Here is a 15,847-nt window from a genome sequence, read left to right as displayed (position 1 = left end):
CTTAAAATAATCCACATTGCTAGCCATAATCATAGTTAGCCCAGCGTTAGGTTACATTAGACAATAAGCCTTGACAAAATTCCCCGAACCACCCGAAAGTAATTCATATGTTGTCTAGGAAATATCCAAAACTTAAGTTAATTTACAAAAGTAGCTGTCACGGTCCTGCAGAGTCAGTGACAGTACATATTCAGACAGTTCTGAACCTTCTTCTGCATCTATGTTTAATAAATCCCTCCTAAAACATACTAGCTTACGCTTGTCAACATTGAGTCCAGCGTCTCTTTTTGCCTCCAGCTAAGCCCCGCCCACCAGGAAACGTTGCAATGTTTACAAACTTTTAAGGGGTCTATAAGTTAAGTTACACAGCTAAGTAATTTTGACATATGCAAAAAAAAAAAACAAAAAAACAAAAAAAACAACCCAAGACATTTCAAGTTTTTTTTTAAATTTGGTTTTCATTATCTTTTTTTGATACTTTTCAAATTGTATTCTGTTTTATCATTATAAAAGACCAAGATGTTCCATTTTAAAATCCATCATAAAAATATGAAATATTAAAATATTTACAATTTGATAATCTAAAGAGAGAATGTATGAATGAATGAAAATCCAGTAAATGTCCAACAATTTCACACAAATAAAGTTTTTCAAGTTACCAATCACTGACAGTGAAGGGAAGTGATTGGTAAAGAAAGTAAAAGAAAAAAAGGTAAATATAACTTATTTTAATCATTGTACTTGCATTTCCAGTCAAGTTGTGATTTGTCATATGTAAAAAAAAAAAATAATAATAAAAAAAATCATTTTGTGTATTTAGAACATTAACCTACACTGTAAACCCCGATAAGTTAAGATAACTCAAAAAATTTGAGGAAACTTATTACCACAAAACTTTTAAGTAGATAAAATTAATTGTTTTAAGTTAGTTACACTTAAATCCATAGAACAGATGAACTCAAAATTATTTATTTGAATAAACTTTTTTCTATGCATTTTAAAACTCAAATTTTATTAATCAGAAATTAAATATACAAAATAGTTTGGCTATATATATATATATATATATATATATATATATATATATATATATATATATATATATATATAAACAATATTTTCAATTTTCAAGAAATATTACCTAAAAATTAAAATCTTATTCCTTAAACATTAGGAAAGAAGACAATTTCAAACTCCATTTGCGTAAGTATGTTTTATTTTGCAAAAGGAATTACGATTCAAACCTGAGGCATTAACATTGCTTAAATGCCATTACCTTTTGACAGCAAACGAAAGTGTCACAATGTATAAACATTTTAGAAATAAACAATAACAATGCATTTCAAAATGCATTTACACTGTTGATGTCTTTTTATGTCACAGATAGAACAGTTTTCTGAGCTCAGCATTATAACATGAGCTCTGTATACAATAGAATGTAACTGTATTAACAAATGAAAAGAACAGATAATAAAGTGTACAAGACTAGTGTATCCAGACATATAGAAAAACTCTTTACCAAGTAAATAATTTTTTTTTAAACAGCAATCCGGGTGCTAGTGGCTTTCAGTTACGCAATCCCAGTAAATACTAAGTGAACAAAAAAAGTCTGTTCTGGAAAATTCACAAGTGAAATAAAATACAATAAACATTCTCGTGTCCCAATGAATATTAAAATGAACATGAAAATCTCCACTGGGAAATTTAAAATCTAGAGCTCAGTTCTTAATAGTGCACCTACATTAGTCACAACAACTGAAAAAAATTAAAATATGTAAATTGTATAGAGCTCATACACACATTCCTCTTACTCCTTAATCAGAAGATCATTTTTTAGACTCAGCAATCTGGGTGCTAGTGGCTTTGAGTCATCCAAGCCCATTAAGACTTTTTGGATGAAGTTAAAGGTGTGGGTCAGCTCTTTGGGGTAGTTGAGATGTAATGCATATATCAACCCAAACATCAAAAGAAAAGCCTCAGCCAACCTGGAAATGTCCCTCAGAACAATGTCACCTTCCAGCACAATAGCAATCCCAGCAGGGTCAAACTGAGCAGTGGAACTCGAGTCTCCATTCACCATGCTGACAAGAGCTACGGCTGAATCCGCAATGTCCGGCTCATCCACCTCTTCAGTCTGAAAAGCATGAGAGAACTTCATGAGCATAAGTGGATAAATAATATTAAAATTCAAATGAGATATATAAAACCTACATTCCACATCTTGAAAAACACAGCATCATCTTCACGCAAAAAGACAGGGAGGGCTCGAAGTGCAGCTGTACGTCTGTTGTTAATATCATAGTGATCCTGAAAAAGACAGAACTATGTTAGTGGTCCAAGGGTTTTAAACCAGGTTTAAACAATTAACAGATAGCGGTGTAATACTTGTGCACATTAAAGGGATAGTTCACCCAAAAATGAACATTTGATGTTTATCTGCTTACCCCCAGGGCATCCAAGATGTAGGTGACTTTGTTTCTTCAGTCGAACACAAATTATGATTTTTAACTGCAACCGCTGCCGTCTGTCAGTCAAATAATAGCAGTGGATGGGAACTTCTACTATAACAGTAAATAAAACTTGCTTAGACAAATCCAAATGAAACCCTGCGGCTGCGTGACGACACACTGATGTCCTAAGACACGAAACGATCGGGTTGTTGGAGAAACCCAACAGTATTTATAGCCTTTTTTTTCTCTAAAACACCACTATGTCCAACTCCATTCAGCCCGGTGTGTGAGGGTCTGATCGCGCTCTGACAGCAGAAGTGATGTCTCACGCTCATTGAAGTATATGGGCGAGACATCACTTCCGTCATCAGAACGCGTTTTTTGACCTCACTAACAGGAAGCTGAATGAAGTTGGACATAGTGGTGTATTAGAGGTAAAAAAAATGATATAAATACTGTTCAGTTTCTCACACAAACCGATCGTTTCGTGTCTTAGGACATTAATGTGTCGTCACGAGCCGCAGGGTTTCATTTGGATTTGTCTAAGCAAGTTTTATTTACTGTTATAGTTGAAGTTCCCATCCACTGCTATTATTTGACTGACAGACGGCAGCGGTTGCAGTTAAAAATCATAATTTGCGTTCGACTGAAGAAAAAAAGTCACCTACATCTTGGATGCACTGGGGGTAAGCAGATAAACATCAAATTTACATTTTTGGGTGAACTATCCCTAAGCAATTAACTATAAAAGTAATCAACATAAAATTTACCAGAAGATCATAGGCACGAAAGATGCTTCTCAGTGCTTCTGCTGCCTTGCCAGTGCGGGCAGCCTTCTGCCTGTAAACAGCAATCAGACGAGGAGTATGTTTGTCCAGCTCTGCATAGAACTTGTTTTTCAAGCTGATATTAGTAATTCTGTGGAATTCTGCAGCAATCTGAAAGCAAGCATAACAAATAACACAAAAAAAATGTTAAACAAGAAAATAAAAGTAACAGACACACAAACACAACAGAGAAAATTACCTGAGATTCCAAACAAAGTGCAGGCCACTTTTCAAAAAGTCCTTCACTGGTTGTGATGGGTTATCTACAATGATCTGTTTGCGACGCAGTGCAAATGTTGTTTGCATGAGTCTCTCTATCAGCACAAGACTTCTTTCTGTCTTAGACACTTCTTCAACTATTTGTAATCTTTGTTGTTCCAAGCTTTCAGCATTCTCTCCTTTTGGAAAATTTGGTAGGTAGTTTACCTCAGCTCGACGAGCTCTTTTGATGTTGGAGTGGGGAGACTCACTCTCTGGGTTATTTTGGCTTCTCTTCCCCGAGTTCACAGCCACCTCTTCACAACCAGATCTGCTGAGTTTTGTGCGATAGTTGCCCATCTTAAACTTTAAACTTGTCTTCCAGCCATACCATCCACAGTGACTTCCAGGTTCTGTGAGGCAGGGGTGCTTAGAAATAAGAGCCTCAGCTGCTTTAGCTACTTCTTTGTCACTGGGGTAAGCCTTAAAGCTGTGCATTGCCTTCGCCATATTTTCTAGAATGTCATGTTTTTTGCCTTTTGTTAATTTTAAGAACTTTCCACTGTTTTCATAGGCCGCATTTCCAGCTTCTAGGGTGTGCTCGACATCATATGAAAATTGAGGAACTGTGAACACATCAGGCCAACTCTGGTAGCGTCCTGGGGCATTAGGGGAGTATTTCTGTTTATGAAGTTGCAGTTGAGCTGACATCAGTCTCAGATCTGTGTACTCTCAATACAGCCTTCTCCGGCAGTTCTGAAATGTCTGTTAGAAAGCAGAGTTGCCCCCCAAAATCTGGGTCCTCATATTGGAGGCTGAAATCAAAATCAAGACGAGGTCTGAATTTCTCTTTAATCACTGTAATCAACTCTTCTACAGTACTTGGGCGTGTAGAAAGGGTCATCTTGTGGGCAATGTCAGGAGCAATGTAAACTCTCAGTAAAAGTTTCTGTGATTCTGCCATCTAGGAGACCAAAACAACAAGGTAAAAGACAAGTTAAACAAATAGTTTCAAGATGGACAGGACATGGATTGGATCTAGATAATGTAGAAGTCTTTACCTTATTGTAAAGGTAGAAATCGCTTTGGCGTCAACAGCAACTGGCCCTCTATGCTGTAGGCAGAAAGGGGGGATGTGTCACTCAAATCTGTTATTGTTTTAACAGATAGATCACCTAAACTCAGATTAAAGGCTCTTAGGTGTTCAACATAATGTGACTTGTGCTCCCTGCATAGGAAGGCCACGTGATCGTTCACAAGGAGGATTGACTCAGTTTTACAAAACTGAGGTAACCCTGCATCAAACCCAGCAGAAATATATTCCCCAGTAGAAATATTCGTCCCATCAATGGTGATTCTAGATGCAGAGTATATAGTGTTACTATCAGTCTTCTGTTTTATGTACTGTATTGCCACTTCAGGTAGTGTTGAAACTAAAACAGATGTCACTGTTGATGCCTGCAAATGTGGTTTGAAGAACGCTGGCGCGCTTAGATGATAAGCCATCATATGCTGGTGTCTGGTTGCCAGAGTCTTTAGCACATTTTTAAAGTTCTGCGTATCGTGCACAACCCGCTTAAAGAAGCGGTGTTTGCCTTCAAATCGCATGGTCCAAAAATGTATGAGAGGTCCAAAACATCTGATCAGTTCTGGGTAATGTTCGATGAAGTGATGCTTTGGCCGAAGCTTAAAACCTGGAAATACTTCAAGAAGAATTTCCCTGTGGTCCCTAATTTTAGTCTGTAGATACTGAATCATCTCTTCAGTAAATGTTGGAGACAGCACTAACTCCACAATGTCTTTCAATTCCATTAACACTGCCCATGCACTATCTCCCTCTGGTACCTCACTGCCAACCATAAACGGAAGCAGCCGAAGTAATGCAGCATTTTCATGACCGTTACCACCTATTGTCATTTTTGTGGTATAAGTTTTGGAAATTGGCTTTGGTTTATCAACCTTATCTGTGTGTTGATATGGGAATGATTCAATTTTCCTGTTCAAATAATCAAGCGTGAAGTGTTTCAGATGAATCATTTCCTGAATGCATAAAGCCAACTCTACTGGCACAATACCTTCAAGGAGGTCGTGGAGAATATCAGGGGGGAAACCAGTGATTGGATGAAAATACTGCAGCTTTTGTTTTAAGACACAGTCTGCTTTCACACCACAATTACTTTCCCCATTTCTACTGGAGACATTCTGGACATGCAGATCATGACTTACCTTAGTTCTCAGACTGAATTCACCCTCAGCAACATCATGCGATTGAAACTGGTCTTGAGTTGCCAGACAGAATCTGCACACATAGCCAGAACGAAATGACTGTACAAAGCCTGCCAATCCGTGAGCTGCAAGATTATCTGCTGCAACAAAAAGAACAGTGCCTTTAACAGATTGACCAAGAGACTCAATGAACACACCATCTTGTTCTAATGTACATATGTCTTGCATTAAAGGGCCAAGCACAGCTTCATAGCCACATTTCTGGACATCGGGAACTTTACACAGAACTGCCAGCTGTATCACATGTAAAGCTGATCGGTATTTGCTGGGTAGATCTGCAAGTACCCAGTACACCGAACAGAGTTTGTGTATTTTCCTCGAAGTACCTAATGGATTTGCAACTTCTATCTCATCGATGTAAATGAGCAGTGGCAATTTAAACTCCTCTGATGCTGACAACAGTTCATTTTCTTTAAAGTACAAACCATCTCTATGACTTGTGTACTGACTGAATTGTGAAGAATGTGATTCTTGAATTCTGTTAAGTACATCAGTATGTTTAAACAACAACTGAATCATAGGCAGTATAGGGACATATACGCCTGTGCGCCCAGGTGCTACAACATACTGAAACGGCATAACCATTGGGTAGTTTCTCTCAATAAAGGTTTTTCGTCGCTTATTTGAGGATAATTCTGCTCCTTTAGCAGTTGCACTGACAAACACATTTCTGTCCATAACAACACTAACAATTTCATCAAGAGCAGCTTCACTCACAGCATAGCAATGTTTCTGTAATACGTCATTAACTGCCTCTCTCAGCAGAGGTCTCGACAAAGAAAACAGATCACACAAATGCTCTACTATTTCCTGCGCAGCTATATCTGACACATGAAGTATAGCCTGCATCTTCAAAAACAGAGAGGCTAAATTGCGTTTTAGTTGCGCTTTTAATTGGCTTGTGTCACACTGTATATTGTCATCAATATCCAACATTTCTGCGTTCTTAGACTGAGTAGGATCCTCATATGAAGGCTCCGCAGCTGGAGAACTGCCATCATCATCTACAGCAACTACATCCTCAAAAAGGTCCAACCAAGTTGAACTAACATCTACTCCATGGGCCCTGGTTTTGTGGGAATTAAATGAGGAGTAGACATTTGTGCTATACCTACAGTTTTTATATGGACATGTTACCATTTCATGACTTCTCAAATGCCCTCTTAAATGACCAAAAAGATTTTTCTCTGAAAAAGGTTGCTTGAAACCACATAAAGGACATGTGTGCACCACCTGAACTTCTTGACATGTGTGCCTCTTATCCGTCTCATTATGAAATCGTGATACATGAATTTTTAGTGCATTGAATGAAACAAATGTGCAAATGCAAGAGTCATAGAGACACGGTAAAGGGCTAACCTTTGAAAAATGGCTATGTTGCAAACCATAATGTCTAAGTAACTGTGCTCGGGTGAGTGAGGAGGAATCGCATAACCTGCATTTCCAATCCATCACTCAAATATAAATCATGAAAATGACCAGATATAAATAAGAGCTATGCCATCCTCTGAAATCATTTGGAGATGTAAAAATGTACTTTTTGTCGTTACAGATGTATCTCCACCCCCAAATTCCAAAATGTAATTTTACTCACATATGCTGTGGTCTCACAAGTTTTAACCTGTAAAGAAAATAAAACCCCAAATTAATATTGAGACAGAGACATGTCAAAGACATACAACAGTTTCAGAATGGGGAACATTTGGCTTCAATTACAGGCTAATTTAATTCTAAACATTGGTTAAAAAACAAGTTAAGGTTGAATGAAAGTGGTTTTAATCTCTTTTTATGTTTCAATTTAAGTTATGTAACTGAAAAGCTTCAAGAAGCAACTGCGATAACCAACAGTGCCACAAAATAATATCCATGAATATATCAACTCTTTCCCTAAATTTTTAATCACGCTACAAATTACATTGCAACATGTAAAGTGTACGTGATCATTGTATTAGGTCTATTTGCTAAACAAGCAACAAGTAAATCGTTTCAGTTTGATGATTAACGTTATACTGTCAAATTCTGACCCAGATTGCTTTAATTATTTTCTTAAATGTACTTACCAGATTATAGCCGCTAAAAAAACTGCAGCAAACACAGAAACGATGATGATGATGACAGATATCGATTCCACAGAACCACGTTGAGTCAACGGCTCCTGCATTACATGCTGGGATTCCAAAGTTAAAATCTGAGCGCTCAATTTCAAATGGGAATTCGTTGATATTTTTAGTCATTTGAGTAAAACATGAAATAAACATGGCATGATAGCCTACATGTAGATTTCTTTTCACAGCGTTTTACCTGCTAAAAGTTATGTTTTAAAATTAGGCGAATAGTGCACAAGTAACGTTAGAGACTTTTTCGTTGAATTGGCAGATTGTAACGCAATAGCTCATTACCGCCACCAAGAGGCAAAAATTAGGCTATTGGATTCGTTTTATTCTATTGTTATTTTTAGTCATTTGAGTAGGCTAAACCATGAAATAAACGAACATAGTCTAGCCTACATGTTGACTAGTAAAAATGGGCAAATAAGTGTATTGAGTACACACACACACAAATTTAATATTAAATTAATTTAATGTAATATAATTGAATTGAATAATTCTTACATATTTTAATTGAATAATTTAACAATCCTTAATCAATTATTCAATTAAAATATGTAAGAATTATTCAGTTCAATTTGATGGAATTTTACTATTAACTAACTCTTTAAAAAAAAAAAAGTCTTTAAAATGTTTTTGAGTGTAGACTCTTCTTCGTTGAATTGGCAGATTGGAATGCAATAAAGCTCATTACCCCCACCAAGAGGCAAAAATGAGGCTATGATAATAAGATATTTAACTTATTTTATTTGAGTTACTAGAAGTTAAAATGACCAAATTGTTGAACACACTTAAAAGTTTTAAGTTGAATGAACTGTTTCACAGTTTTGAGTACAGTTCACTTATTTTTAATAAGTATGTTATACTGTTCGGGAATACAGTGTAGCATGACAAGGTCTGCATTTATTACACAAATGTTTTAAATGTAATTCCCACTTCTCTCATTTCCAGACTACTACTAGACACAATTCATACTTTGAGATGTGTTGGAAATGTTTTAAGGGAGTTTATTAAATGTCCACAGGCCCAAACGTGCCCTTAGTTAAAGAAACACCCATATTTGTGCATGCATGTGCATAGATTCATAGCTCAATCCAGTGGTTTGTAATTGGTTTTGTGTATGCATATGTCCAGGGTGTGTGTTGTTATAATAGCCTCTGGCTTGAATTAGTTGCAGCTTCAGATGGCTAGCATGTTCAAAGTGTTCTGCATTGAAGTCTTGATGATCCATGTGTGGTTAAAACACAGTCAAAATAGAATGATACCAGATCCACGTAGCACTGCTGTTCCTGAGCTGGGCAGATAATTCGATTTCTGAAGGGGGGAATAATGATGCATGGCTGTGATTCACATCTCACTGTAGGATATTCTGAAATTAAAGATGCATGTGGGGCAGTTGATGAAATGTTGAGGGATGAAGGTAGAAGTGAAGGAAGAAATAGGGACAGATTGAGCCTACTCTGCCTCTTACTGTCTGTCTGTCTATTTTAGTTTCTCTCGCTATTGTTCTATGCTTGTGATTGTTTTTTCCAGTGGAAAGTTTGTATAAAGCATATAATCTGTGGCTCATGTTCTTTTTTTAAACTTTACCCAAGCTGTTTTTTAGACAGTTTAGAGGTTATACATTTATCAGTGGAAAAACGGCAATAAAAAAGTTGCATATCCAAACACAAATATGTTTTTAATAGTAATTTATTTTTATGGTAATTTAGATGTGTAATGTATGCCGCCCATATGTTTGAGCATTGCTGGTCAGCTTCTGATGAAGACAAGATGTTTATAATCACAAAATTATACAGAGAAAGAAATAAGGAAATTTGGAAATTTTTCATGCTTACTATGTTGTTAATGTCCTGACGATGAATTGAACATTTTTAATCTGTGATATTACAATGAGAAACATTTGTCAGCACAGCACCGTTTCTGATCTTTTATTTGATCGCGATAATGTGGTTTCATTCTTTTATTTTTGAGCTTTTTGATACTTTCAGTGATAAAGAAAGTAGCGAGGACAGGAAATGCTGGGAAAAAGTAAAAGTGGAATTGGTATGTGAAAAGAGAGTATCTTGGGCTTTACTTAATAGACACCATAAGCACAACTCCAGAAAACATAGAATTTTGCAAAGAATTTAACAATTATTCCATGCAAATCTGTATGACAAAGCCTTCATTTTTTAAAATCACTCTTGTGGAAACCCAAACTTAAGATGTCTGCACAAGTCTTTAGTCCAATACCTTAAAAAGAAGGGCCTCAAAGCCACGATTTACTGACTGTGTCGAGCAACGTTCCATTTCAGGTTGTAAATTTGCCCAGGATTCAATTTACATTTACAAAAAGCAGATTTTCAGGTTATGAACTGAATTCAGTCTGAGTTCAATAAATGTCTAAAAGCTGAATGCGGATTGGGCTTTTCATTGTGTATTCCATATCACTGCCATGAATGGCTCATGTCACTGCATGCAGCTTTGCATTATGGGCCATGCCAGAGACCCTCTGGAGTCAGAGGTGGTCTTATGGACCTTCACATCAGAGTCGTCCAGCTGGGTCTGCAGAAGCCCTTCAAAGATAAACACATAAAAGTCAGTGTTGGACGGAGAGAGTGCAGAAGAACGCAGCCCAGGGGTGGGATGCCGAGTGGAAAGAAGGATTTGAAGGTTTGCAGAAAGCAGGGGATGTCAAAGAGTAGGTATCATGGGAATTTGGGGGTAGACCGAACAGGATACGCAAGAAAGGAGGGAGGGGAGTTAGATCCTGAATAAACAACAATGGTGTTTGATTTGGATGTAAGGTTCATCTTCTCTACAGACGTGAGGCGTTTGCTTGATAATATTTGATCGCAGATCCCACAACACTCTGGAAACGAGGGAGAAGCCAAATGAAGAAAAAATACACAATGTCAGAATTAATTTTCATGTAATGAAACAGAATGAACAACTAATCAAATTTAAAAATAAACTGAGAGAAAATAGTGAGGTTTTGTAAACAACCTTGGTGAAATGTACTCTTTTTTTTTTTTTTTTTTTTTTTTTGCAATAAAAAAAATAATATTCTTAATCAGTATTTTTGTATTGTTTTCCAGTAAAAATAGCTAAAACATCCTTAAAACAAGATACATTTAGAAGCAAAATGTTGTAAGATATTAAGACTTTGTTTTTCTTACTCCACTGGCAAATTTCTTGTTTTCATCAGTTTTTTTTTTTTTTTTTTTTTGTGCTTGAAACAAGAAACACAAACTTAAATTGAAACAGATTCTTTAAATGCATATCTTAATATCTAATGCGATTTTGATGTTTTAACTGGAACACAAGACCAAAATACTGATAAAGTATTAATAAAGTAAAATATTTATTATTTTTGTATTCCCCAGAACAGGGATATTCCCAAAGGGCCGTCCCAATCACCAGATGCACAGCCCAAAGGACGGCTCTGATTATAGTTTACTAAAACTGAAATAAAGCAATATAACATTTTTTTGTTATTTAAAATAAAATAAACATTAACAGAAATAGTATATAAAATACTATATATATTTTTTTTATTTCAGCTAGTTGTCAAGGCAACATTTTAATTTTAGTGTTTAACTTGAAGTACAAAAATTAAAATAGACAAAACAAAAATTACCAAAACACACATTTACAACCTATAACCGCCTCACCTGTGTGTTTGTCTGTAGGCTCCCCCTTGTGTACACACCTCTATCACACACGCAGACTCATCTCAGTGATTTCAAATTGTTGATTAAAATTGTCTCTTCAAAGGGGCGCAAGGATGTCATGTAAACCAATTTGTTCATTTACTTATGATTTATGATTATTATTTAGTTCTCTTAAGATCAGAAGTATTGCAAACAAGAATCTCATAAACACTATTTATTTATTAAGATTCAAATACATTTATTATGAAAATAAATAGTGTATATGAATTTTGATTTCATGTTATCCTTGATATATCTATCATGTATTTATGATGAATGTGCCTCCTGATAGAATCCTGGACAACAGTCTTTTTTATGCAGCCCTTTTGCAGCACAAACTCAGGGTCGATAACAGGAGAGAGTTGTAAATCTCGTGTCTTTGTATTGGCTAGAGTGTTTCGGGACGAGTGCTCACACACATTAAGACACACCCCTGGCCCTGACATGCTTCACTATTGTGTTACAATCTGAGAGATGGTTCAGGGCCGGGCAGCTGCTGGAAGACAGTGGCGTGGCGAGTGTGTGTGTGATTGATGGCCGTGTGTGTGAGTGTCTCATGAAACAGGATCCTGCAGAGCAGAGATGGGGAAAGAGAGAGGGGGTTCAGTCAAAGGGCACACGCTTGGCATTACTGCAAACACAGTCATATTTGCTCTGTCTCCATCTCTGCCCTTTCTCTTCTACTTCTTGATTCACTGTTTTCGTCTTGCTTACTTTCTTTAGTAGTTGATTGATATTGGTGGTTCATTTGTTAGTTTTTAGATTATATTAGATTCAGCTTTATTGTCAGTATATAGAGAACAAGTACACATCCATCTATCCATCCATTTTGAGAGTTTGTGATATGAAGAGATCGCCCAATTATTAATTTTTTCCCTTTTGTCTCTTTCTTTTCTCATGGCACTGGCTGTGGCTTCACTGGGTCAATCCACCTGCTTCTGCATCAGGTATTTCAGTCCTCTCTTATTTGTGTCTGTCATTCTCTTTCTCTGTCAGCAGCTGTCCATCACTGGGAATTAATACAATTTATGGCGTGTCTTACAGTAACAAGTCTTACAACGGGCCCCTCTGTTGTTGTTCTTCAACTGTGAGCAAGGTTACCCTGTGTCCTCCCTTTTCTGAGCATTATGTTTAAGCCTTCAATGTGCACAATGAGCTAAAATATACTTTAAACAATATAAAATCAAATTTGATTATATTTATATTTGGCAATGGATATTTACACTTAGTGTAAATGAAGGTAGATGCTACTTACAGTGAATGTAAATAGTGGGAGATTCTGTTTGCACCAAGTGTAAATAGCAACAAATAGCATCTTGTTTACACTACATGCAAATAGTAATAGATGCTATTCAGTGTAAATAAAGTGTAAATAAATGTAATATGTTATTTGTACTAAAGGTAAATCCTCTGAACAGTGGTGGGTGAAGTCATATTATAGTGTTAAGTATTGCGAGATTTTTTTTTTTTTTTTTTTTTGCTGTTTTTAACATGTATCATGCAGCTGATTTTGACTATTACTATTACTATTTTGAGTTTGAAAAAAACCCTAAGTATCATTAAGCTTCAGCGTGTAACTTGCTGTTCTTTTTGTACTACAGACATGAATGAGGGCAAAATCACATGACTTGTTCACAAAAGGACCTCTAGTTTTCTAAGCAATCAGACTTACAATTTTTGCCTGGCAGATGCACAATCTATCCCATAGTTTTACATTGAAGAAGGGCCCTGACCATATTTACAGTAGTGTCTTTTGCTCTCCTTTTCTTCAAATAGAATGAAAATAGCAGTTGTTACTTTGGTGTTAGCATACCAACTCTCTCTGACTCACTTTTTTGTAGTTGGGTAAAGGGTTTGTTTTGTGCCCAGTAATGGTTTGTTTACTCTAAAATTCCGATAACAATTAAAAGGGTTGTGTCAGACATTCACCAGGAACTAAGCATGTTAGAAATAATTCGATCGAGAAAAGAGAGTCTTAGTCTGGCCTTTTTGCGGTATTTCTCCCTCATATGGAAGTGATTTGTATATTGCAGTGAATCTGGATACAATCGTTCATTTTTTTCGTCTGACTGACTCTTCATTGAGAGCTGCTGTGATGTTATTCACCTTGTATAAAAATATCCTCCTCCTCATGCTTTGAGGAAATGAATTACTTGTTAAGAAGGGAGCTGTTTTGTGTTGTCTGTTCATGACAAATTGCAAAATATGTAGAGCTTATTGCATCGTTGCTAATGTGTCTTTCTGATGGAGTACATGGTCTACACTACAGCATGTGGTGAAATTAGGCTGAGTGTGTTTCTGTTTAAAACATAATGGTGACTAATGGAATAGTGTTGAAAATTAAGTATGTATTGAGGACGATGTGTGTTCTTTTTGTTTATTGTCTTGATCACTGAGAGACACAAAACAATGTTTTCTGAAGAAATTGTTAGTGCTTGCTCATGCAAAACTCGGTTTTAAATGTGTTATATGGTTGCTACAACATTGCAAGTTTCTTCATAGTATATTCTGGGTGATTGCTTTCCAGTGTTTTAGAAGCTACTTTAAAAGTAGTTTGCTAAGCTACATGCACACAATTTCACATTTTTAAAGGATTAGTTCACTTCAGAATTAAAATTTCCTGATAATTTACTCACCCCAATGTCATCCAAGATGTCTTTCTTTCTTCAGTCGAATTAAAGTTTTTGAGGAAAACATTCCAGGATTTTTCTTCATATAGTGGACTTCAATGGGGTACAACAAGGTCCAACTAGCAGTTTCAATGCAGCTTCAAAGGGCTCTACACAATCCCAGCCAAGGAATAAGGGTCTTATCTAGTGAAACAATCGGTCATTTTCTAAAAAAAAAATTACATTTATGTACTTTTTGACCACTAATGCTCATCTTGCACTAGCTCTGTGATGTGCCACATATTGTGTAATCACGTTAGAAAGGTCACGCATGACGTAGGCGGAAGTACAGCGGTAGGGTGAAAAACTCTATCTCATTTTCTCCTCCAACTTCAGCATCGTCCGACATCATTGTTTTATCATAATTTTTTTTTTTTTGTAAAGGGCGTAGTCTTTGCACGTTCGCTTTGTAAACACTGGATTGGTACTTTCGCCAAGTCATGCGTGACCTTTCCAACGTGATTAAGTAATTTAGAAAATGACAAATCGTTTCTCTAGACAAGACCCTCATTCCCCTTCTGGGATTGTGTAGAGCCCTTTAAAGCTGCATTGAAACTGGGGATTTAGACCTTCAACTCGTTGTACCCCAGTGAAGTCCACTATATGGAGAAAAATCCTGGAATGTTTTCCTCATAAACCTTAATTTCTTTTCAACTGAAGAAAGAAAGACATAAATATCTTGGATGACATGGGGGGTGAATAAATTATCAGGAAAATTTAATTCTGAAGTGAACTAATCCTTTAGTAGTTAAACTACAGTCAAGCTACTTTTTTTTGAAAGTTGTTTTTTTAACAACTACACTAAAAGGTACAAACAAAAGGAGCTAACTAATTTGAAGCTACTAAATGCAACAATATCTTATTTTTGATGATGTAATTTATAAATCGTCGCAACTGTATTTTTCTTGCACAGATACAATGAGGAAACAAATTTATAAAACTGAATCAAAATTATATTAATGATGAGCAGCATTACATAAATATTCCACTATCAGTCAAAGTTCCAGTAAAGTCAAAATTATTTGTATAGTGCTTTTCACAGTACATATTGTTTCAAGGCAGCTTTACAGAAAATGTAATATATATATAACATATATTACATATTTATAATATCTTAATATCTTCATGCCTTATGGTCACTTTAAACTGGGTGATAATATAGTTTGCACTTTGCCATGATATAACCAATCAAGCAGTTGAGATATGCAATATAGTATAAATCACTTTACATCAGTATAGTGTGTGAATGTGGGTAAAGTTCTATATACTTATATATCCATGTACAATGATATACAGCCGTTTACATTTTTAAATGATATAAACCATCACACAGTCAAGATTTGCTATATAAGCAAGGTCTAAAATGCTGAACAAGAGACTCTGGAATATCCTATGAACTGATTCACTAGAATGAATCAGGTTCCTCTTTCATTTCAGGTCTTTGTTTTTCTTTCACCTGCTTTATCGCCTACTAGGCAAAACTTGATTGTGTTGTCTGTAGCACAAATGGCCTTAGCAAACCTCACTAAATTGCCCTTTCACTCACCCTTAAAAATACATTTACATATACACAGAAACTCACTCATGGTGTGATCTTGTCACAGCTGATATGCC

General features: G+C 36.0%; 2 protein-coding genes and 1 long non-coding RNA gene across 3 annotated transcripts in view; 1 reads left to right on the top strand and 2 right to left on the bottom strand.

The window, feature by feature from the left end:
* The window catches only part of col23a1a (collagen type XXIII alpha 1 chain a), a 163,829-nt gene that overhangs the window by 57,064 nt on the left and 90,918 nt on the right, over nucleotides 1–15,847 (top strand). The gene's annotated exons all lie outside the window — the stretch shown is intronic.
* Nucleotides 1,207–4,186, bottom strand: LOC137022737 (uncharacterized). Its single transcript, XM_067389188.1, has 5 exons — nucleotides 3,704–4,186; nucleotides 3,477–3,503; nucleotides 3,221–3,388; nucleotides 2,212–2,307; nucleotides 1,207–2,134 (listed from the first exon to the last, which is right to left on the bottom strand). The coding sequence occupies exons 1-5, from the start codon at nucleotides 4,184–4,186 to the stop codon at nucleotides 1,808–1,810; spliced, it is 1,101 nt and encodes a 366-aa protein (XP_067245289.1). The 3' UTR covers nucleotides 1,207–1,807.
* Nucleotides 4,206–8,300, bottom strand: LOC137017655 (uncharacterized). The gene is made up of 5 exons (XR_010894625.1): nucleotides 7,822–8,300; nucleotides 7,356–7,382; nucleotides 5,702–5,841; nucleotides 4,537–4,589; nucleotides 4,206–4,439 (listed from the first exon to the last, which is right to left on the bottom strand). It is a non-coding gene; the product is annotated as an uncharacterized lncRNA (long non-coding RNA).

This window comes from Chanodichthys erythropterus, chromosome 1 (genome assembly GCF_024489055.1).
Source record: "Chanodichthys erythropterus isolate Z2021 chromosome 1, ASM2448905v1, whole genome shotgun sequence".
In the NCBI taxonomy this organism is placed as follows: domain Eukaryota; kingdom Metazoa; phylum Chordata; class Actinopteri; order Cypriniformes; family Xenocyprididae; genus Chanodichthys; species Chanodichthys erythropterus.
The sequence above is the reverse complement of the archived record's forward strand: the minus strand, read 5'-3'. Positions and strand labels throughout refer to the sequence as shown.

What these genes read in the sequence shown, in the direction of transcription:
- LOC137022737 (XM_067389188.1), bottom strand. Translation starts at nt 4,186, where the DNA reads ATGTCAGCTCAACTGCAACTTCATAAACAGAAATACTCCCCTAATGCC. An exon ending in TTCGTGCCTATGATCTTCTG is followed by an intron (nt 2,308 to 3,220) that starts GTAAATTTTATG and finishes TGTCTTTTTCAG; the next exon opens with GATCACTATGATATTAACAA. An exon ending in TGTTTTTCAAGATGTGGAAT is followed by an intron (nt 2,135 to 2,211) that starts GTAGGTTTTATA and finishes CATGCTTTTCAG; the next exon opens with ACTGAAGAGGTGGATGAGCC.